The sequence below is a fragment of the Manacus candei genome, unplaced genomic scaffold (assembly GCF_025592945.1).
Source record: "Manacus candei isolate 608988 ecotype Guabito, Panama unplaced genomic scaffold, ASM2559294v1 h1tg000050l, whole genome shotgun sequence".
Classification (NCBI taxonomy): domain Eukaryota; kingdom Metazoa; phylum Chordata; class Aves; order Passeriformes; family Pipridae; genus Manacus; species Manacus candei.
In genome coordinates, this window is record NW_026138098.1 from 25,549,815 (window position 1) to 25,574,204 (window position 24,390).

Consider the following 24,390-nt stretch of genomic DNA (forward strand, 5'->3'; position numbering starts at 1 on the left):
CTGAAAATGACAGGTAGTGAGGTTTCTATACACTGATTCCCTTGTCAGAAGAATATTCCATATGCTGCCGTAGCTAGTCCAGTTTTCTGTTTAGGAATGCAGTGTCAAAGGTGTGGGGCTTCCAGTCACTGAGGCTGGATAAATAGAGGGATTCATAGAAGTAAGCCAAATCTGGACCTTGGTTAAATCCATGGAACATTGCAATTGACTTCAAAGTGAGCACAACCTGGTCTGGAATGAATACCAGGCTGGTTGCAGCAGTACAAGCTTCCTCATACATCCCTTCCAGCCTAGGCATGATACTCAAAGGGCTTTTCTACATGAAAAAATAGCGGTACTGAAGTTGCAGAAATATGGGTTTGGGGTTTTTTTTCTTATCCTGCTGGAAGAAGAAGTAACCCTTTGTGTAGGGTCACTGTGTCCTCATCCACTGGGAGTAGCAGCTCCCCTGAATGGCTTCTAACCTGTTTCAGTCAAAATTACTCTGGTTAACAGAACTCTTCTGTTAGAGCTCATGTGGCCCCTTTTGGCTGACACAAGTGAGAGCAGTTAACTCCCAAGAGAAGCAATACCAGCATACTGAGAGGACAAGATCCCTGGCCTTCATTCGATGTGAGCTACTTTGTGGGCACGTCTTCATTTTTCCATCTGCATCAAAACCTGTGTCGATGTTTAGCTTTGCCTATTAATCAGAAATGTATTTATATCAGTAAGGCTTAAAATAGTCTGGGTATAAATTCATAATTTGTGCTAAACCACAAAAAGCCAATGTGCTGGTTTTGGCTGAGGTAGAGTTTACATTCTTCACAGTGGTTAGTATGGGGCTGTGTTTTGGATTTGTGCTGAACACACTGATAATACAGACATGTTTTTGTTATTGCTGAGCAGCTCTTACATAGAGCCAAGGCCCCTTCTGCTTCTCACCGCACCCCACCACCGAGGAGGCTTGGAGTGCACAAGGAGCTGGGAGGGGACACGGTTTAGCTGAGTGCTACTGACCCAAGGGATATCCTGTACCACATGGTGTCACACTCACTGTATGAAGTGGTTGAACGGGAGGTATGCTTTAAGAAGCATGAACACATCTATCCAAATTAGTTTCATTCTAAGTGAAATCACCTGTTAGAATGCATATGTATTAAGGAAGCAAGTGCTGTAAAGGAGGTTCTGGACTCTGTTCGCAAAAATCCCAGCTGCAAGGACCAGTTCATTCCCCACCCAAGTTGTATAATGCTCTGATTCAGTCAGATAATGCTGTGCTTGCTATTTTGATTAGTGTCTTGGCAAACAAAATGTAGTTGGAAAATGCCCTTTTCATTTTTCCTTTTTATTATTTTGTTTTGTTCCTCTAAATGCTTCCATGTGAGCAATTTCACTCATCTTTAAAGAATGCATGTAGGAAAAAAAGATGTTTATTGAAGCCTTTAGCTAGTACTGTTTGTGCTAGAAAAGGTCAACATGAACGATCTCCTTCCTCCAAATTTTTGGTAGAATTTTACTCAAGGAATACGTATGTAACATACGACAAAAATGGGGTTTTCTGTCCCACCTTGCCTGGAAAGCATGTTTTCTGAAAGGTCTTATGAATTCCTGGTGAGAACAGGCAGTTTGTGGGCTTAAATCCGATGTTACAACCTTCAGTTGAACCGTAGCATCCTTGCTTTAGCCGTGTCACCCGCTCCCTCGGGCTACGCTGTGCCCTCGGGGAATGCCCAGCCTGCCCATGTGACGGGCAGAGCTCCTTTCTTACACCCCCCCCGCGCCGTGTGTTTTCTTTTTATCAAAGGGGCCCCTCGCTGGAAGCCACCTCTCGGTCGGACCTGCTGTTCTGTGTTTCCAGCCCCGGCCGGTGCCCGCTCCCAGCCCGGGCGCCTCCCCGGCGCTGCCGCCGCGCCCGCCCCCGGCCCGCCCCGCACCGCGCCGGGGAGGGCGAAGGAGCCGGGGCCGCAGCGGCTCCTCCTCCTCCTGCTCCTCCTGGCGCTGCCCGGCCCCGCCCGCAGCGCCCCGAGCAGCCGGGACGGGCGGCGGCCGCAGCGGCTCCCGAGCACCCGCGGTAGGCGCGACCCCCGCGGCGGGACGGGGCGGGACGGGACGGGGCGGGACGGGGGGCGAGGGACAGCCCGTGTGCGGGGCCGTGCGGTGTCCCCGCCGTGTCCCCGCGGGGACGGGGACCTTGGGGCGGCAGGAGCCGGGGTGACGGGCAGCGGCCCGGGGCTGGGCGTAGGGGAGGTCGGGGCGTCCTGGAGCTCCGCCGCTGGTAGGGAACGACTCCCGTTTCCTAGGGAAATGGGGTGGTTTCGGAGGACAAGAGGTGTTTTGCTGTTGTCGTTGCAGTTCGGTACTTTGCCTGTGCCCGTGTCTTATCTCGAGCTTGTAATTTAGATGTGTACAGTTAGAAAGCAGCCTAAGATGGTAGGCTGGACATTACGCAATGCTTTTTTTTTTTTTATTCCCCTCCGCCCCTCGAAGGTCCCATTTTGCAAACTGCAGAACTTTACTACCTCTTATACTTTACTGCTTCTTATACGGCATGTACTTAGAGTGCCTTCGAGACACTTAAGTGTCTTAAAACCAACGCTCTTCAACTCTTGCTACGTGTGTGCGATATAAAACCACACAAACATCTTGAAGAAAGATGAAGTTCCCTCTCTGTCCCCATCCTGTTTCTGGGCAGTAAGGGAGTATTTTCGTGGGATATGTTTTTCTTTTTTTTCATAGGTTAATGGTAGTTCCTGGAAGCTCCTTCCTGATAAGGAGGGACAGCGTTCTGGAGGGAGTGGCAGAAGCATGTAAGGCAGCTCAGCCTAAAAGGGAGCCAGATGCACTGAGGCAGAAAGACTGAGGTGAAGGTGTGGAGAGAAAGCAGACTGGCGAGAGAGAGGAAAAGTGCTGGTGCAGTGTGTTTTGATGAAGGAGCTCGTTATTAGGGTTTATGCATCTAAAAGCCTGGCTGCTGTAGGAGGTTTGTTCCCTGGCAACCCCAGCACAGTTATTTTCTGTTGAGTGAGTCAGTGCTTTACTGGAGCACTCACAGTAACATCAGAAACAGTACAAAACTAGTGTGAGTGTAAGCCTGCTGTAAGGCTTGAGTGTATGAGCGCTTTCCCCCTAGCCTGGCTATTTCTATGATTTCCTGTTTTGCAAGCTGCTGTGAGAGTCATGTGGACCACTCTCCTCCCACTGATGCAGCAGGGTAACTTGCACTGAGCATTGCTTCCCGTTTCACCTGTGGCCCTGTCCCCACTGCATTTCTGCTGATTTTTTTTCTTCCTGAAAGGGCCTCTGTAGCTACTTCTTGTGACTTCTTTCCCCCCTGCTCCCAAAGCACTGGGAGAATTTGTTGTATAGAATACCATAAAGATTCAGCGAGATTTTGAAGGGCCTAATGATTTTATGTCAACAATATTTATGCATCTTTCTTGTCTGACCTCAATATGAGACCTCAGTATGAGGTCAGAGGCCAAAATGTCTCTGTGAATCTGTACTTAAAGTTTCTGGAGTAGTCATCACATTCATTCATATGCTTTGTCACTTCTTTAGCTTGTTCTCTATAGTCCCCAGAAGTTTTGACTCATTAGACTGGAAATTCTGTGAAATGTCAGAAGTCACTAAAAGATATAATGAAATAAGCAGTGGGATGAGTATATTTCATGGGGGCCTTTATGTAGTCAAATAAAAAACATTGTAAAGATGTAGTGTTAGGTAACAACTTAAAATACTGAACTTGATCTACTACAAAAAGTCAAGCCAAGAAGTCTGTCTGCTTTGAAGTTCACAGGAGATGCTGTTTCCTAGACCTCTAGCAAGTTTCGAAAGATGGAGTTTCCAGAGGGTCTGTTCAGTAACATTGCATTAATCAGAGCTAAGACTGAGCTTATATAGTTCTAGCTCTGTTATAGAGATCTAGGGATAAAAAAAGGAAGCTGAAGTTAAAGCACAGTTGTAATTGAAAACAGCAGATGGTTTAATTGTGGCTACAGAAATAGCAGGGCTTCTGAACAATTTGAAAGTTTCATTTATGTTTAGCCAAGGCTTTATGTAATCATCCATAGAAACTTTTGTCAGCTTCAAATTGCAGTTAAAGGCTTCCATTACATTAAATATACAACTGAATAATGGCACCAGTGTAATTTCTTTTTTTTATTTCATACATTTATGTCAGCTGCCTTGAAACATGTTTCTTATTGGATATATTTTAAAAATGTATTATGTAAACTGTTGGAAATAAGGACAGAGACTTGTTAGCTGTATGTAGTGACTTTTGTTTTGAGTTTCTCTTGAAGAATGTGGCAAAAGACTTTTTTGGAGGGAAAAAAAGGAGGAAAAAGCTGCATGTTTACCCTTCAGTGAGCAACACTTTCACCTATTTGAAACTGGAGTTGTTGTCACGAACAGAAGTGAAGGTCGTCCCTTTACTTTTGCCAGTTTGTTTGAAAGCAGGTGTGTTTGATGTAAATGTTGAATTTCCTTCAGGCAGTTGCCCAGGCTGGGAAGAATGTAATGCAGTGGTAAAAGCAAATCAAAGGACAGCAATAACAGTGGAGCTTCTATTGTTGCTCCATGTTTGTTCCAGATTTTATCAGAGCTTGCTGCAGAATCTTGATAAGAGGTTAGATGCTGGCTGGGCCAAACCTGAAGTCACTTACAGGTCTGAGTAGGGACTCACTGGTGCCCGTCTAGGACACAATTTTTCTTATGTGCTTGTGATTGACCGGGCAGCCAATCCTGCCTATGCTTAGCAGCTGTTTTTTTGTTTGTATATGTGAAATTGTATCCACACTGTTCAGCTGTCACAGATGCTGAGCGTGGACCAGTGCTAGTGACTAGATTGTGTAAAGTTACACTGAATAAAACAAACACAAGCCCACACAGCCCCACTACTCGGCTGTCCCCCTGCAGTGCAGAGTGTCGGTGGCGTCTGATACGTAACAATGTTCTTTTATAAGATACACAAATAAAGTGAATGAAGTCCCTGCCAGATACTGCCTCTTTTTTTCCCTTATGCTTTCTCTGACTGAGAGAGGAGATACTGTCTTATTCTTAAGGTAGGGTTAAAAGTGTTTTGGTTTTTGGTTTTTTGTTGTTGTTTTTTTTTTTTTTCTTTTAGTGCAAAGTGTGGGTGGGGTGGGGTTTTTCTGAGGGCATTGGGGAAGTGTCGCTGGTAGGTCATTCTGTTCTTTAGCTCAGCTGTTCTCTTGAGGAACCACCGGACTTCACCATTTCCTTTCTTTTTTGGAGTCATTACTTCAGTTCAGCTGTAGGAGAGGTGGGCATCTGATTCAGGCTTTTGGATCTGAACTTCTGGCAGGCTTAAGAACTGTCAAACAAATCAATCCCATATTAAAAATATAAATGAGTTTTAAAGCTTCTGAAGGCCTCTGTTTGTGCTAAAACTTTACTGTAGCCATACAGTCAACATGCATATGAAGTGATACTCGCTGTGATTAATTTCTGCATCCCAAAGACCTCTGGCTTGGGTAAAAAAGCATGTTAGTTTTGAGCTTTGGGCTTGCCAATTGCTCTAGATTAGGTACTTAAATTACCTGAAACAGACAACACAAATATCCCTGTTATTGTTGCTAGAGATAACAACTTTAAGCTTGGAAAATTTCACTTATTGTGTAAACAGCGCACCTCTCTATGTGCGAGTAACTGGTTATTGGCTACATTTGACAGTGTTTTAAAAATACTCGGTTTTCTATTAGCTAGGAGAATAAATGCATCTTACAAATGTTAGGATTTAGGGGTAAAAATAGTTACTTTTCAGTGGTACACTTTTAGGACCAAAGATTGCTATATCAAGTGCAGGCTAGGTTTGAAGGCCATTGTCTTGCTTTCTTTTCACAATGCTTGTTTATGGTTGTTGTGAAATACCTGTCTTTCTAGTTTGCTACCCTAAATTCGCTCTTTCTTCAGCAAGTCTGTTCCTGGAAAGAATTAATGAGCTGTAAATCAGTAATTCTTTATAGTCTGGAATGAACGGGGGGGTGTCCATTTGCTCACTGATGAATGGTATCTTCCTGGCTTTGCTGGACAGCTGCATGTGTAAGCCTTCCCTGTCTAGAAAGCATGAAAGCCATCACCTTTATGAAAAAGCTGATGTATTTGCACACTTATATTTATCTGTGGCGTCCCGAGGCTGTCAGCCTGGTGTGGGGCACAGAGGTTTTGTGAGCAGTGTATGGTACATCCATACAGCCTTTAGCTAAGGTCCTGTGCAGGTCCTGTCAGTGTGCCTGTCTTTGGAGAGTTGTCACTTGGACAACTTGCTGTTATTTGGCTTCTTCTGCAGCCCAAACAGTGTAAATGTGGGAAGAATTGTCAGAGGACTTTTGTCATCCTTTTGTTCTGTTGCCTCTCAGGGCTGGGGAATGCTGCAACCCTCCTGTTTTTGCAGTGGAGCCACTCCTTGGCTCTGTGCTTCAGGCTTGGGCACAGCAACTAATTAAAAATCGTTGGTGTGAAATGAACAATCAGGTATTTTTCTAGTAATTGTTTTAGGGTACTGAATGTTACACTATTGCTTTAGTTCATGCAGTAATAGGTATGTACCTATTCTGATTTGCACAAACAATGTAAAAACTTTGTTCTTGCATGGTGGAACTTAAAATAGAGGAGCATAAATCCCTGAGGCATTAGTCAATTGGGAACATAATTCAGACTATTTATAGCATGACTGGTTTTTGCAACAAATTATTTCTATGACAAGTTATGAGTTTGAAATAGAACAATCCCATTCCATTGTTTCTTCAAACATCTCATAAACTTAATTTAGTATAATTTTTTGCTTCTTACGTTGTTTGGAGAGTGTATTTGTGTTGTCGTATATGTTTTGACTTGCAATACTGTCCTTGGAATATTTAAAATACAAGAGTGTGCTACAAAAGGAAACACTTGGATCAGGGCAGAGTAGGAAGCCAAAGTGAAATCACCCTCTTGGAATTAACTCATGTTTTTGCTGCACGTGGATCTTGAAAGTCCTTGCAGCTCAATTAAGTTCTTTGGTTTTTGTTGCCTTGAGCATATGTGTAGGGCTTCTATCACTGAAAAAGTGTAGCTCAGTTGTGGCTTATGTGTCTATCTTCCCATTCAGCTTTTCTTTGTTGGACTGGCAACTGCTCTACTTTACTTTGACTGGATTTGCAAGTGCTACCTTTGTGATGCTCTTCCCTGTTCCCTGCCTATGCCAGCAGGTCAAAAAGTGCCAGATTATCTTCCAATAAAGTATTTCTATTGTAGTAATAATTATCATGATATGAATTAGAAAGATCATTGAAACTAGCAGTGCTCCTGAGTTGCAATACTAGCATGCAATTGAAATGGAGAGTTTTTTAAAGAAAACCTTATTTGAATTTGCTTCTGTTTTGCCATCTATGCAGAGCTGGTTTGGGTTTTTTTAAGGAAAGTTTTTCTATAGGAAGGGGATGATATACTAGTACTCTTTAAATATATGTTCTTGGATGAAGCCCAGTAAAGGTGAGCAATGAGTGATAAGATCTGTGTAAAAGAGTTTTCCTGAGTTTTGGGTGGCATGAAATTAGCCCTGTTGGAAGAGGAACCCATTCTACTACATTATTATTTTGATAGTGAAAAGAAGACTAGACAGGGAGTCACATACACAGAAGACTTAATGAGAGACTAAAATTGCAGGGCTTTTTATCTGTCAGGATGAAAAATATTTCACCTGGTACAAGAGAGAACAACTTGTGTGCTGCAGTGCTTGAGTCAAAGATGAATCTTGCTCAGGCTCTTAAAATAGCAGTTAGCTGGTATGATGCTGACTGTGGCTTGTCCTTGTCTTGCAAAAGTGCAGTGGTGGATGCCTCAGTTCATATCTGATGAAAAACAGTAGTGTATTGTAAGGTGATAAATTCTGTTCTGCTGGTTTCACAATCAGGGATCAGTCTCAGAGCAGGCACTGTAATTTATAGCTTTAGGCTGCCTTTTCTACTGTATCCTGGTAATTAACCTTGTGGAGGAGTAAAGGCCAAGGGTTTCGCTTTACTCGATGTTCCCTGTGAAATGGGCATAATTAAACTAATTATTTTTGACAAATAAAGGTCACGGTTTTTCATCCGGTTTTTTGTCCTCAGATTATTTGAACCTTGGCATAGCTGGACCCTGAACAGCAGTCACTAAATAAATTCCAGCAATGGGCGTGAATGCAGTTGCTGATCTTATTTCTGTTGTACCTTGAAACAGAAGTTTTTTGGCAGCCTTACAATTTTGTTCTTTACTTCTACCGTTGTTATATGTCATTTGTATTTTCGATACAAATTTTGATACAAATTTCTTTTTCTGCTGTGCTGTGTCTTAGAGAAGCATATTTTCAAGATTCCCTTTGAAAGTATATTACAGATTTAATCTCTTATGAGCAGGTCTGTTTCCTCTTACCTTTGCCCAGCAGCAGGAAAATGCTGAAGAGCCTGAGCACTTCATGGCTTGCAGTGTGAAGCACGATAGCAATCAATGTTCACTGTGGGAGTAAAACCTCAGGTCTTTATTTATAGAGCCCTGAGGTCGATCTCCAGGACTGAACACTGGGAATAGGGAGAGGACCTTAACAGTATTTGTTCTGTACTTCCTTCAGGGCACTCCCTCTTTCCATGTGTGGTTTGGTTGTTTGGATTTTTTCCTCCACTGCTTTTTTTATGGCTGAGCAAACACAGACCTTGCTGTTCCTGTATCCTCCCACGCAATATTTGTATAGCAGGGTGGATTTCTGTATCTTCTGTTCCCTGGCCTGTGTCACCACTTTGTTGTCAGCAGCCAACTGCTGCTCGTCACTGACAGTTTTAGTAAGATGTGGATGTAGCATCAGAAAGTTTGGAAGATGGGATTAGAAGATGAAATGGAGACAAGATTGTGGGAATGGTTGGGAAACTTACCTTTCTATGTTAATATTTCTTAAGTTAGAGAGCTGGCCAACAGAGACTCTGTGAACTACAGAAAAGATGGTCATCAGGGAAGTTTTTGAACATGAGAAGTCAGTGTGTTTATGTATCTAGTTTGCCTGGAATCAAACCAGTCTGGGAAAATTTCCCCTTGGAAAGGTCCTGGATAAATGCAGTGTTCGAAAGAAGCAAGTGGAACATTTTTATATAGAGAGCAACATTTTTTTTTCAGATTGCTAATGAAGTTAGCTTTTATTTCTCAACCTCAGCTTTAATTACCAAAAGACTCTTTTAATTTTTTTTTAATTTAAAAATTAATATTCTACATAGGATTAAAAGCAAGCAAACAACCTTGCTAAGAAAAACAAGCTCTATCCCACCCTCTGCCACAAAAAAAAGGCCTTTTGCCTTAAATTTGTACCTAAAGCTTTATTGAAAAGGCATCCTACAATTTTTTTGAGTATCCTGTCATTATTGTATTTGCATGTAAAGCTAAAAAATAAAAAATAATTATAGTTGCACCCGAAGAAATAAAATTCATTACAGTGCTGTAATAATTTGTATCTAAAAATGTACACATTGACATTATGCATGCTAAGAATCTAGACTGTCTGTGGGTTTTTTGTTTGTTTTTTGAGTGACTTGGTAGTAATTGTTTTTTATTTTTTATACTTTATTATGTAAAGACTATTACTCAATTAGAGAGGCTCTGAAATGCCAGACTACCTTCTCTTGAATTTTTTTTTTTTTATCTTTTTTTTCTTCTGACCTCTCTCCTGTCCCATACACCTGTATCTGCTGATAAGCTGTGTTTGCTTATTGAGTCTGTTAGACACTTTACATACTGGAGTAGGTAAGGTAGGGTTATAACTTCTGGTCTCCTCTGTTCATTGCAGTTTCTCTTAGATAATTTCTCTCTCTTTGAATTTAAATTAGTGCACGCAGCATGAAGTCCAAACAGTTTTTAAATAAATTGAAGATTCCCTAATTGTATTTTCTTTACTAAAAATAAAAAAAAAAGGTGTTTTTCCATTCCACTGTTGCTGTGCAAAAGAATCATGCAAACCAGAAAGGAAAGTTAATATGATTATGCAAAATGAAAACAATTCCACAAGAACAGCACACCCCCCCCCAATGCAAACCAAATCCAAAACAAAACTCCACAGCTGAAATCCAAAACATGGCAAAACAAGCCAAATGCAAAAGGTAGTGCTTTAGGGGAAAGAGGGGAAAAAAACCCAAAGGAATAGTTTGCACAGCAGTTCTAAAAATAGACAATAGGAATTGTCACTAAAAATAACCTCTAAAAAGTTAAGATTCATTGTGGATGTTTTCTTCATCTGGAACAAGCTCCTTGAGTTACTTTTACCATTGTTCCTGGGAGTTGTTCTGTTTAAAATAAGGCCTTTTGTATTCTGGAAGACAGTTTTAATTTTGTCCTTCATTTAGCTGTTCTTCCTTTTTGACCTCCACTTCTATTTTGAACATCTAATGACTCTGTGCACTTCTGTGCTGACAGAGGCACTATCCATTTTGAGAGATCCAATTTGTTCTAGTGATCTTACCCTGTCAGTAGACCCTTCATATTTTATGACAATGCTGTAAGCATGAAGGTGTATCCCTTGTGCTTCTTACTCTGACCTTGCACTTCTGCAGATGTCTGCATTTAGATGCCTTCTAACACTTGTCATACAGTTACTCACTTGAGATGTACCTTGTTTGTCAAATGATTTTCTACTCTTGATTAATCAGACTGTTCTGTATGAGCTGCAAACTTAGGGAGATTTTAATAGCTCAATAAAGGAAGCATGTTCAAGTAATACATCCTAATCAACAGAACAGACCAAGTAAGCAGTAAGTAGCAACTGGAACAAATAAGTAAAGTAGTCTGAGGAGTGACTCTGGAACTACTTAGCTATCTGAATATGTTTATTAGTCCAGCAAAAAGAATGGTAAAGAGGTTTCTCAGAGAAAAGCCTGGGCAGAGTGGGCAGTTTATGTCTAAATTTTGGTAATTGGCTACTGCATACATGTTGCCTCTTAGTTGTATGTGATGTAATGAGTGAAGCATTACAGAAATTAACTGTATCACACGTGCTTTTCAGATCTTTGCAATGAGTTACCCAGGCTATCCCCCAGCAGGTGGATATCCACCAGCAGCACCAGGTAAGTTGCTTAAATGAAGTAAACATTAAATGGCAGTGGTGGTCTGGAGTGGAAAGGTGGCATGGACGAAGAACAAGACTGCAGGGTGTTTTCTTGACTCACCAAAGCTCTCTTTGTGCTCTTGTTAAGTCCTATTTCATCTATGCTGGGGATTCTGATTTATCTAATATGTGTGTTCTGCCACGTGCTCGTATAAAGTCCATGTTCATTCATCTCAGATGAAGCACACAGCACTAGGAGATGGTCACAGTTTGAAAAAATTCAGGAAGTGTCAAGGATCTGTTGGTACTGAGTTGTGAAGGTAGCTAGTGAGAAAAACAAGTATGGGGAGGAATCAGTCACACTACTTAAAACCATATCCCACAAAGAATTAGGCTCTTCATTATGCAATTATCCTTAATTCACTATTCTTAGGCAGATGGTTGCATATGGAAGGCAGAGTGCTGTAAAAAAGGGTAGCAATTATAACAATACCAAGCTGATGAAATATGCAACTATTGCTTGGTTGTCAGGATGAACTTTACAGTTTTTAGTATTGTTGGTAGAAAGAAAGTGGCCAGTTGGAGTTAAGCAAGCTAACTAAGGAAGGGAAAGTGATGTACAGTGAGAAGCCAGACTACTGGGGAGGATAAACTCTATTCCTCAGCAGAGTATTCTGGCTTAAGTTAGACCATACTGCTGTGTGCAGCCAAGTTTTATGACTTGGGTATCTGTGAATGGACCGTCGTGCTCTGTGGGCATCTCTCAGTGGAATTAATACTGTCTTCCTACTGGAATACCTGGACAACTTGATAGTTAAGTGAAACTACTCTCTAAGCAAAATATGGTGTTTACAGTGTTAAGTCTTGAGTGTTAACCTTGAAATAGGTTTAGAGTTGTAAATGAGACCTTACAGATTTGGACATGACTAGAAATATCCAGTGAAATTTCTCTTTATATAATAATTGCACTGCTATCTTGCACCTCTTCAGTTGATTTTCCTGTAGTGTTGAACACACATTAGAAATTTAAGTGGTAAGAAGTTTAAAAAGGTGTAGTTTCTTGTTTCAGCGCAGCTGTGTTTGATTTCAGGTAGCAGTCCTTGGGGTGGTGCTGCCTATCCACCTTCAAATCCACCTCCAATTGGTCTGGAAAATGTGTCTGGCTATGCCAACCAGTTCAATCCCAGCCAGATGGCTGGAATGGTGAGTTTGCTTTCATTTAATGTGTTTTACTGTGACTTCCTTAAGTGCAAAGTTATGTTTCTGGCACTGTCACTGTCAAGTTTATCACTTGAATTCTGTGCCTTTATGTCTAATCTGTTTAGGTAGTGAGCATTCAATATCATCTCTTGAAGAAAACGGTTGCTGCAAGCTATTCCTTCTTTTAGGAAAATAGCACTAGTTAAATATTGATTTAAGAACCTAGTTTCAAAAGTCATGGACATAAAACTAATGTAACTTGGCTTTTGCTGTGTAGAGGAGTGGGGAAAAAGACTATTAACACAGAGTATCCTCTGTTAATATATTCACATTGGCAAACACAGTCCAGATTTTGCCTATTACCTGGATTTTGCCCAGTCAGAGTAAGGAGGTATCAATGACTCATCCTTGAAAAGAATATAGGATTGACGATCTCTTATAAGCACTGATGTTTAACAGATGGAAGTAAAAACCTTTTACACTGATTGAAGAAAATGCAGACATTTCCAGGTGATTTTTTTTTTTCCATAGAACAGAAGTGAGTGACACTTCTGACAACTTTAGTCTTCAGAAATCTGTTCTGCTGCATAAGGAATGCAGTTTGTAGGAAGACATTTGCATTATAGATGCCTTCCTGAGGCAGTGATTAAATGAAGTGATTTGGCAGCCAGCAGGCAAAACGAACAACAAACTATCTGGGGTGCACATGGCAATATCCACAGCAAGTAGCTTCTGATAATACTGCAGTCACTAAATGTCAGTTCTGGTCCCTCTGTAGAAGAGGGGTTGAGCTTGTCATGTGGGGAGATGATATTGATGTGGTGTGTCTTTGTGGCAGTTTCTGCAGAAGTCTTTCCAAATGTAGTCTGTGAAATCCTGCAAGTTGTAAACTACTAACACATCGAATGTCTATAAAACAGCCAAAGGTTGCTCAGAGTAAGACCCTTGCTCTCAGGGGATGCTGTGATCATGCAAGGCAGCCATGGACAGAGAAAGATTAAGCATGGGTTTGTGTTGCTGGGATTATTTGGCTTAAGTTTTTAGAGTCAGAGGTGTGTGGCCATGGATATGCTTTGGTGTGAGTGGTGTGGGATGCAGTGGCAGTTGTGTTTGTTGGCTCTGCTGATGGTCACAGTGAAGCAAGAGTCAACTGAACACAGGCAGGTTTTATCCATTCTCCTTGCTAGTAAGGCATGATCAGTGCAAAGTTCTTTTATAGATGTGTGTCTGTCTGTGTTGGTGAGGGGGGAGGTTGTGTTGTATTGAGCACGTTACTGAAACTCAGCTGTCTGTACCCCTTCCTTTCTCTTGCTGTATTGGCTGTCACTGCAGGCAGCCAACCTGGCAGGGACCTTTGGAGGAAATGCACCACAAGGCATGTATCCTTCAACACCTGGGGGTTATCCACCAGTCCCTCCAGGTGGCTTTGGGCAACCTCCACCAGGACAGCAGCCCTCCTATGGGGGGTATCCACCATCAGGAATGCCAGCTTACCCAGGATACCCAGGCCAGCCCGCACCACCGCCTGGTCAGCAGCCTATGAACTACCCAGGACAACCACCAGCAGCTTACCCAGGGCAGCAGCCCATGCCAAATTATCCACCAGGTCCAGCTGTGAATCCATCTATGCCCTCTTACTCAGGAACTACAGGGCCTGCAGTAAGAGCATTCACTGTTTTTTTTTTTTCTGAGATGTATATGTGTCTCTGCATTTTCTTCATTGTAGTAGTGTAAACCAATCCTCAAATTGAAAATAAAGTTATGAAAAGAAGTTTGAGTGAAGAGAGAGAGAGAGAACCTTTTCAGATGGAACAATATATGACTGGAAATGAATGCTGTTTTACTCCATTATCCAAGAAGAAAGATTCGATGTGAATTCAAATTTAAGGAATCTTGCCTTTCCTAACTTTATGAAGTATTGCCAGTTGTATGTACAGTATCATCAACCTTAATTACTGGACAGCAGATTTAATATCAATGAAGTTTCTTGACCTTGCATTAATTCGTGTGTAGAAATGAGCAAATTTTTTTAGGTAGGGTTGGTTTGAGTTCTTTCTGTTACTTTACTCACAAAAAGAAAATGGGTAACAGTAGGCATCTTTCCAGAGTAGTAAAACAGTATTTTACTGTTTAATGCTAATATGCAACTCAATTTGATCTCATTTTAGCATGGAAACCGAGGCACAATCACTGATGCACCGGGTTTTGACCCTCTGAAGGACGCAGAAGTCTTAAGGAAGGCCATGAAGGGATTAGGTGAGCAGTCTGTGGCTTTACATTTCAGTTAAAAGTAGAATTGCAGCTCGATTCAGCACTGATCTTTCTCCATTGTTGCACATGTACTGAGTGGGATAGTTCACATGTGATTGTCCTTGGTTATCAGAAAAATCATTGCAAGTTCTTGTAGGCATAAACAACATAAAGAGTTTGGTTTAGTTTTTTCTTGGGTTTTTTTTTGTTCTTGTTCTTACTGTGTTTGATTGGGGGCAGAGCTTGAAGTTCTGTGGCCGTACGCAAGAGTAGATACTGTAGATGAATTAAAGGCATGCATGTCCTTCAACTGGGTTCAGAAGAGTTTAGGATCAAATGGAAGCAGAAAGCTGAGTCCTCACACGACATGCTGCTCATTCTGTGGTGTCTGTGTGCCTGTGCAGGAACTGATGAGCAAGCCATTATCGACTGCCTTGGAAGTCGTTCGAACAAGCAGCGGCAGCAGATAATGCTGTCCTTCAAAACAGCTTATGGGAAGGTATGTACATCAGGAGAACAGAGGGAAGAAGGAATATGAGCCTGCATTCCTGCTTTAGGGGAAGATGGTTTGTAAGCCATAGCCTGCTCAGGGTGCTACTTTTTACCCACTCTTGAATTCTTCATGCAGTGTTTCAGATAAAACATGTAAAGCAGTTTCTCTCCTAAATCGTTACTCTTTGATCTGTGCAGTCTATTTAATTGGACCTTAATTACCTCAATGTACATATTACATTATTCTGGTTTTAGTGTTAAGTGGAACAGCTTTACTTTGAAGATACATTATTGGTGCTTGTGCATAAAGAATTCTAATTAAAATGCATATTTTTCGTGTTTACTTTTGTTAAGTTTGGTCTTTATGCATTTTTCCTTGTTTTTCCTTGTCATTAGGATTTGATCAAGGATCTCAAGTCTGAGCTATCAGGTAACTTTGAGAAGACAATCTTGGCAATGATGAAGACACCTGTCATGTTTGATGCTTATGAAATCAAGGAAGCTATAAAGGTTTGTGTAGGAGATACAATTTTTTAAGATAGAGGAAATAACTGAGCTACTAAAATATTTGGTTGCCATTTAAAAGCTTGGACTTAGCTTCCCTCCTCTGTGTCCAGATGTTCAACCCACTGTTTGACTGTTCTGTATTCTGTTTCTTGGAAATATATGATGATAAAATGGAGAAATGTTGTTCCCATAGGTTAAGGGTAGAGACTTATTTGATAGGTTTGTGTTGTAACAAAAAATATATTGATAAAGAAATACTCAGAAAAGGCAGAAACTGAGTTCTAACAGTCTCTGCAGTTAATTTGTTACACAGTCTTGAGTAAGGCACTGAGGCAGCTCTCTTCTAAGCCAGCCACTGTATGGGGAGCCTTTATTTTTGGGGTTTTGCTTAGAGCCGTAATAGAACTGGTTATAAACCCACTCAACTTAAGGGTTTCCAGGGACTTTACACTTGGTACTCAAGAATAGTTCAGAACATTATTTTCACAAACATTTTGGTCAGTGTGTACCTTTTTTTTTATCTTTTTACCCACCTCAAAAGTGTGTTTTCCTATCTCATGCTGAACCTTCTCTAAAATATTTATGGAAGTTTTGAGTACTTTATAGCAATCAGACTATTTTATAAACATTTAGATTTTTTTAAAGAAAACCAGGTCAAACATTTGTATTTTAAGACAATGTTTGAATGAAGGTCAGTACATATATTTATGTGATCTTTAGTCACAATATGAAACTATCTATGAGGATGAAGTAATATTAGCTGTATTGTAATTGCAAATGTTATCTATTATGTGATAGTGATAGTTACCTGTTAGAATCAACAAATTAATCATTAATGGTAAAAAAAATGGATTCTTAAAATGTCTTAAATCTGGGATGAAGGATGACATTTTTTAAATGAAAGCTTGTTATCATAATTTCAATTATCTGTTCAATTTTGTATCTTTAATACATATCTGTGTCTTAGAAACATCATTAGTAACATTTAAATGGCTTTGTCTTTTTCTTTACAGGGTTATGTTCTGATTTTTTTTTATATAATTTTATTACATTTCTTTTATACTAGGTTGTAGGAGAAAGATGAGAATCTGAAATCTGTTTTCTCCTTATACCTTGTTTCAGGGTGTTGGCACAGATGAAAATTGTCTCATTGAAATCTTAGCTTCTCGCAGTAACGAGCATATTCAGGAACTCAACAGGGTCTATAAAGCAGGTTAGATTTGCTCCATACAAATTTTCTTCCTTTTCTTACTTAATCACTGACTGATAATATGAATTTAGGAAATGAGCAGGGATGTGTGATGATTCATGATTGCATCTCTTTTCCAGAATTTAAGAAAACGCTGGAGGAAGCAATAAAAAGTGACACATCTGGACACTTTCAGAGGCTTTTAGTTTCACTTTCTCAGGTACTTGCCTGCTGGGATTTTGGAATTTGGTTTGTGTGTGTGTTTGTAGGTGAGGGTTTTTTGTTTGGTTGGTTTTGCTTTGTTTTTGTTGTTGTTTTAATTTGAAAGGATCCCATCAAAGCCCATCAGTAACACTTCTGTATCTTCTAATTCTTTCAGGGAAACAGAGATGAAAGTACAACTGTTGACATGTCTCTTGTCCAGAGAGATGTGCAGGTCAGTGGAAATGCTTCATCATTTCTAAGTACAGTGAACTCAATACACTGAAATTTGACTGTGTGGTTTCTGCTTACTGTTAGTTTTGGACCCCTTGTGACTTCTCCTAATGTAGTGCTTAAGTTTCAGTGGATGGAAGTGATATGAAAAGCCCTGACAGAGCATTAGAGCCATGGAGGTGCATTACAGAGATGAAGCTCTTAGGTATAGAGTCCATAGGATATTTTACTTCCATTCTGTCAGCTCTCTGGGTTTTCCAAGTGTTGGATGATGCCATTGTGCTGTTTGTTAAGGAAATTGCCCAAAGAGATTTGAGGTGATATGTGTATGCATTAAATTTTAATCTGTTCAACACCTGCTTTAGCTTTTGTGTGTTATTTAAGGAACTCTGGATTTTTGCAGCAAATAAGGCACTTGTATTTAGTAATGCTTGCCCTGTTGCTTTTCCTGTATGTTCCATTTCCTCACATAGCAAAGGGAGAACCCTGGTTCATTTTAGCTTACTACTGTCATTTAAATAGCAATGTAATTAGCTTTCTACATAGTATGCCTTAGCCAAAAGACAAGAATGTCCTAAAACACACCTAGAGGTGTAGAAAAAAAAGCTAGATGTCAGGGCTACTAGGAAGAACAGTTTTCAGGTACTCCTTAAACAATTTCCCTTCCTTTAGTAATCTGGAGCTCTTGTGTTTGAGCACTTATGCATCAAGATAGAAATGCAAGCAGAACGTATTATAGGAAAGTTAGAACTATTGCTGTTTATTGCTTGCTCCTGTTTTCCAGCAGTACATAAGCTAAGAAATAAATATAAAAAGTGGAGAGGCTGTAAGGAAGCAAATCTGTAACTCAGCTGTTCAGCCTGACTACATTTCTGAGTAATGAAGCATGAATTCCCTCCCTGCTTAGGAGTTGTATGCAGCTGGAGAGAACCGTCTGGGAACTGATGAATCCAAGTTCAATGCCATTCTGTGTGCAAGAAGCAGGGCCCACCTCAGAGCAGGTAATGGTGTCTGAAACAAGTGGGAACTTGATTCTGTTGTGTGTAATGGTGAAAATGTACAACATCACTCTGTCCCTGAATTTCCCCTATCTGTAAAATGAGCACAGTGAGATATCAGTGAAAAGCAGGGTGAATTCTGCTTTGAAAAGGCTGAACAAATGCTGCACATTGTAGTCATCTTGTTTAAATATCAGAGCAGGTAGAGGTCATACTTGTTCAAATGTTTCTCTGACAAAAGAATCGAAAAACTGGAGTTGTTTCAGTTTTGCATACTTGTGTTGTGCACAAGACACTTGCAACCTTCCCTTCCCTTCCCTTTTTACTTGTTAGTATTAGGTGTAACATCAGTCTGTAGTGGTGGGAATGTTTTAGTAACTACATAGAACTTTTAAAATGTTCTGTTGGGGTATTGAGGTACTTGAATGTAGGAAAGGGGTGTGTATGAGAACCTGAATATTTTCTTCTTAATTTTATTGACACCCAAAGCCTTTTCTAGAAGAATTTTGACTATTTCCCTTACAATGGTTTCTTGGTCTAGCCCTTTAATCAGAAGGACAGAACTAGACAAGCTAGAAAGAGCAAGGTAAGGTGCAAATGGAACAATATGCTTGATAGCACAGTGTTAGTCTTTGAGATGCTAAAACTTGTGTGAATACGTTACAGTATCAAGTAGAGAAATGCGATTTAAAGTGAAGCCATCCAGCATGTACCAACACCACCCCTTTTTGCAAAGCCAACTCCTGAAAACTCTCTTTTCTTAACAGTCTTCAGTGAGTACCAGAGGATGTGCAACCGGGACATTGAGAAAAGCATATGTCGTGAAATGTCTGGAGACCTGGAGAAGGGCATGCTGGCTGTGGGTATGTGTCATCTCAGCAAGTGCATTTCTGGTATTCTGCTGCAGCTGAATTGGCTCACATGGCATCTGTGGCTTCAGATAAGGATGTTCTTGTTGGCAATAATTCCAGTTTCCTGCTTTTCACGTTGAGCTTTCTGTGAAGTCACTTGTGGTTGGTAAAGTGGGGCACTTAATTCACCTCAAAATGACAGATCAGGCTTTTGCTGCAGGCAACTACAGAATTTAAATTGTTAAAATGAGGAGAGAATTACTAACTGTACTTGACACTGTTTTAAGAAGTGAAGAGAACCTATAACAGCTGCTGAGTCAGTGAGAATGGAGTATTTGGGACAGCCTTGGAAATCCAGCAAATTATAGGCATTGACTCTGATTAGTTACCTCTGCCTCCTTTTAATAGAAAGAAAACTTAAATTTGATCACAAAGGGGTTATTTTTTTCACATTTCCTGTGTTTACAGATTTGTTAAATCTTTGTTTTTAATTGCCTCCAGTACTGAGGAGTGAAAAATCTTACCTCAGATCTACTGCTGTCCCTTCAGAGGTCATCATTGATTTCCATGAGGTTGGGACAAGGCCTCCAGTTGTTGTGTTGTAGTTTTATCTGAAATGTTTTATTCTAGATATAGTTGTGAGCCACTTTCTTGTCTTTTGTCTTTACATCTCCATTTCTTTTTATGTTTATTACTGTAAACATACTGTGGTACCTAGAGCTCCTACTTTAAAGGTGTTTTTCTTTGATTTTGAAGATGATAGTGATGTAACAAAAAGCCATAAAAAAGAATCCCAAACCAAAAACCAGACACAAAAAAACCCCCAAAACTCCTACCAAAACAGGAAAAATGAACTTTGCATCACTTGGAAATGAGATATGAGAGGATATTTGGCTCAACCACAACAAATTTTTTTCATTGAAGTTTCCAACGAAATCTTTCAAAATGGGAATCAGTTTTAAAAGCTTAATTTTTTTCTCACCTCTTTTGTACATATGTGAACTATGTAACTGCTGTTCTTACTCTGCTTGCCACAGTGGCACCATACTGGTCTTTTAATGACCCAAACTGAGTCTAGCTCATTGTATGTGATACATTTTCAGACCTTTTCCAGGATTCAGAATTTGTCACCTCAGAAAGTACTGTTAGAAAACCAAGCTTAGGGAAAAGAGGTATTTCACAGTGTCTGTAGTGAAAGATTGCCTTGGTAAAGAAACTTTATTCTCAGAGTTTGGAAGTCATTTGACTTAATGGAGCTTTGCAGTGACTTGACAGGTCTCCATGTAGATACAGATTCAAAACTGAGACTGTGTCTTGCAAACAAGTCATTAGCCTTCAGAACAAGGCTTGTCATTAATATTCACTGAATAACTCCCTTTATTGAATAGATTTTGTGGAGTTTTTTCTATTTATATGTATATGGACATATATCTGAATCAGTCAATGATGTTAACATCATTTGTTCTGTGAACCTTATTTGCAGGAAAAAAAGGTTTTCTAATTGAAAATATTTAATTTTGCTTTCTTTAAAGCTTTCTGGATTGTACGACTGGTAACTAACAATAACATCTTTAAACATCTTAAAGTGCAAGTGTGTTGTTTTAGCTAAATGCAGTGATACAGAAATGTGCATTTCATTTTGTCATTCATTTTTGAGTAGTATTATATGTATCATTGACAGTTGTGTGATGAACTGCTATCTCTCATCTACATTTTCCTACTCAGAAAAGTACTTCTTCCTATATAGAATGTGTGTTGCCATGAAATAATATTTAGGTTTACCCCTTTGGTTCTGTATTGATTTTGTGTGATTGATTTTGATACCCTTCTGTGCTATAAGATGTCAAGCGTGGTCTGTGTTCTCTGTAGTTTGCCACAGATTGCATGATTGTTTACTTGTAACCAACATTGCATTAATGTATAGATTTCAATTCTGATGAGTGATGGAGGATTCTTTCGTTATCCTGATTAACATGACAGTGATTTGATTTAGATTTTGCTCTTTCAGATTTCTAATGAACTGTGCTAATTAAATATAAAATCCGGTCATTACTAAATGAGCACATTAAGAATTTTTCAGTCCTAATGAACTTGGTGGCTAAAATAGAACTTTAAAATAAGGGTTGTGACAGCTCACCCTTAAGAGGAAGGAAGCACCTAAGATTCTCTGCTATCGTAGGTGGCCACACTTTGCATGTGCATGGCTTGAAAATTCATAGCTAAGAAGAAGCTAGGAGCACTATATGTTCTTTCAAGTCTTCTGCCACCTTCCCATCCCCTCTTTTTCCTTTGTAAGCAGGAATCTGGTCATTAGACTTTGAAGGTTCATTTTGGCTGCATCACAGTAGATGGTTTCTGGTGACAGAAAAGTTTGCTTTGAGCCATGAAGTGTAGGTTCTTTAACTTTATTGCAGCTACTGTTTGGATTAAAAAACATTTCAGTGACTAACAGAAGGAGTGGAAGCTGCACTGTATCAAGTGTATGTTTATGTAAAATTAAAGCATGTGACTGTGTAGGATAAACTGAAAAAATTACTGAGTTCTGATCGAGGAGGAATGCCTGATTTCTGTAATACTGTTTCTTTTTGCAGTTAAGTGTCTCAAGAACACACCAGCTTTTTTTGCAGAGAGATTACAGAAAGCTATGAAGGTAAGTGCCTATGACAAGTTATATAAACTTATAGTGTCAGGTTTTTTTAATTCTTGTACAGCTCATTGGAATGAACTGTTCATCTGAAGGGATTACATTTTTTAGTGGGCAGATGACTAACAGGATGCAGTCATTATTATGAGAGGCTGGAAAAATTTAGCTAATTTGATCCATTTAACAGAGAGATGAATACAACCATACATAAAACAAAGTCTTCAGGTGGTAAAACACAAATATGCTTAAAACTAATTGAAATTGGTATATCTTAAGTAGAAAGATCTAGCAGAAATAAATAAATAGGCCATTAAACTTACTAAATTTTCCTGTCCCCTGGTACCACTGTCAATCCCCTTTCTTTTTTGAACTGTTCTTCTGCAAAGAAATTACTTAGTGTCCTACCATGAAATTTAATTTGTTGAAGCGTGATAGGCCAAATTCTTTTCAAGCTTATTGAAGTCAGTGAGGTTCTGCTAGTCAACAGGCATTTTGGGGGGGATGAGTTATTTTATTTTTAACCAGTGCTGTAACATACAGCATTTCCACCCATCATTGATACGTTACATTGCTGTTCTGTTCGTTTCAGGGAGCAGGAACAAAAGACAGGACTCTGATCCGAATCATGGTGTCGCGCAGCGAGGTTGACCTGCTGGACATACGTGCGGAATACAAGCGGATGTACGGCAGATCCCTCTACACAGATATCACTGTAAGGCTCGGAGATTTTTATCTTTCCTGCCACGACATCCTTCAGGGGGGTGGATACTGACACTGAGTAGCTGTTAATGCTCTGAGTGTAGCTGTCTGTGTTGGTTTGCTGCATTCATGGGGATAGTGGAGGCTGGCGGGGCAGAGAACAGACAGCACTTGCTTTTACATGGGGGTAGATGAGCTAGAAATGGGAAGGAAGCTATCAGACAAGGAAAGAGAAATTGGTCTAGAGGGGTTTCAGAGACCTGGTTTCTGTCCCAGTCTCTGAATATGATCTTGTAGAAGCCACTCAGTCCTGCAGCTGAGTAACAGTGGTGCTCTACTTCATACGTGTGTTGAAAGAATGTAAAGCTCCTAAAAATCTTGTAGAGGATTTCTTTCTCTTGAAAATACAAGATTTTGGAAGGAGACTAAACTTCAGATTCTTTCTCAGTTGATCCACTATCCTACTGTTGTTAAGAGCCTTAGCAACAGTCAGGAGGGTGCCTGGACAATGGCAGGGGAGTACAAGCTGGAGGGAAGTGACTGGTGCCACTTTCATTTACCTTGTAATGAGGGTGCCAAATCTGTTAAGCCCCCGTTTATTCCTTCTGCTGTTGACACTGAGGGGCTGTAACTTGGTGGCATTTAGAAAGAATCCTGCAAAGATTCTGAAGGAATAGGTGTGTGCCAAATGTCTTGATTTGCTTGCCAGCAACTATATGGCATTGCTGCCATTTGCCACAGAGAATTATCCAGCAGGAGCTTTTCCCAAGTGTGTAACTCTGAAGGAGTGCTTCTATGATAATGGTTGCATGCCCTGTAACCACCAATGTATGAGTAAAAAGCAGTGAGACACTGGTGGGAAAGCTGTGCATCTTTTCCCTCCACACTTCTCCTTTGTTCTGACATTCAGAAACAGAACAGGCCATGCCCATTTAATGGATTGAACTTAATCAAAACTTGGTTTCAGTAAATATGGAGCATGCATATGCACAGTTATGTATATGTAAGCTCTGCTTCTTATTTCTGTAAAAGTAGAGCCAAATCATCCCTGGAAAGAAAGTTCTTAGTTCTTCAGCCCTGGCTTCATCTCTTTTGGTTGTTCTTTAACTTTTCTTTTTCTGCATTCCTTTCCAGGGTGATACTTCAGGAGACTACCGGAAAATCCTACTCAAGTTGTGTGGTGGAAATGACTAAATGGAGCATTGAGCTTTTCTTAAAAAGCTTCTATTTTCATGTTTTTGCTGTAAAGCATCTTTTTTTTCTCCAAAAGTAAATGTGTAATGACCTGTTTCTTCTAAAGCAATTGCATTTTAAAAGATAATATTGCATATATCTTCAGTTCAAAAATTGTAGGTAATAAATGCCAAAACCACCCAAAATACCAAGCTTATGTGCCATCTGCTCAGGATTCTGTATAGCACTCTCAGCAATCCGTGAATGGCAGGTCATTATTTCTTTTCTGCTTATATCATGCTGAAATAATGTTTGTTTTATAAAACAAAAATCACAGTTGTATGATTTAAGGTGTTGTTTTGTATAAACATTGCGTGCCATTTTAATGCAAGTTTTATATATACGGTATGCAGAGTTGGTTTCAGGCTGTCTGACTCCCTGATATGTGGAGATAGCAGCTTGAGTTTTTGTGTCTAATTAAGACATAAAAGAAGTTTTAAAGAAGTTTTGTCAAGTTCTGTTTTCTTTCCTTGATTCTTTTCAAGGAAGATGTGTTCCACATTTCATTCTTACCAAGGCAACCTGTCACGAGGCAGTAGTAGTGTTTACAGCAGTAAGGATTCTATGGTTAATGTTTAAAGGTTTTGCACTGTGCCTTAAATATATGTATGTAAGAAGAGATTATGAAATTAAAGCTGTCTAAGTCTTTGCAGATTACGCTTTTTGATGTTCATGTTGATTTATTGTGTGAGTAATTACTCACTTTATGTCACTTTCTTTTTCCATAGAAGTTCTCTACTTGAATCTACAGGATTATTAGGAAACTGTTGTGTTGATGAGAGCTTGGTACTTACTTGCTGTTGATGAGCAATTGTCTGTACATGATATATGTAATCTGTAGATATTGCTCA

At 39.9% G+C, this 24,390-nt stretch overlaps 1 protein-coding gene across 4 annotated transcripts; it reads left to right on the forward strand.

Annotated features, from left to right (window-relative positions):
- The first annotated feature begins 1,915 nt into the window (after window positions 1-1,915).
- ANXA11 (annexin A11) lies at window positions 1,916-24,196 on the forward strand. Of its 4 annotated transcripts, XM_051800936.1 has the most exons (16): window positions 2,013-2,053; window positions 9,701-9,747; window positions 11,000-11,060; window positions 12,132-12,244; window positions 13,574-13,915; window positions 14,410-14,497; window positions 14,896-14,990; window positions 15,380-15,493; window positions 16,613-16,703; window positions 16,820-16,899; window positions 17,059-17,115; window positions 18,022-18,115; window positions 18,880-18,975; window positions 21,555-21,613; window positions 22,197-22,319; window positions 23,441-24,196. In XM_051800936.1, exons 3-16 carry the CDS (start codon window positions 11,009-11,011, stop codon window positions 23,498-23,500), a joined length of 1,464 nt encoding a protein of 487 aa, XP_051656896.1. In that variant the 5' UTR covers window positions 2,013-2,053; window positions 9,701-9,747; window positions 11,000-11,008; the 3' UTR covers window positions 23,501-24,196. The 4 variants fall into 4 exon arrangements, with proteins under 4 accessions (XP_051656895.1, XP_051656897.1, XP_051656898.1 ...); XM_051800935.1 differs by lacking the exon at window positions 9,701-9,747 and having other exon boundaries at window positions 1,916-2,053; XM_051800937.1 differs by lacking the exon at window positions 9,701-9,747 and having other exon boundaries at window positions 1,916-2,053; window positions 13,574-13,900.
- Window positions 24,197-24,390: the final 194 nt, after the last annotated feature.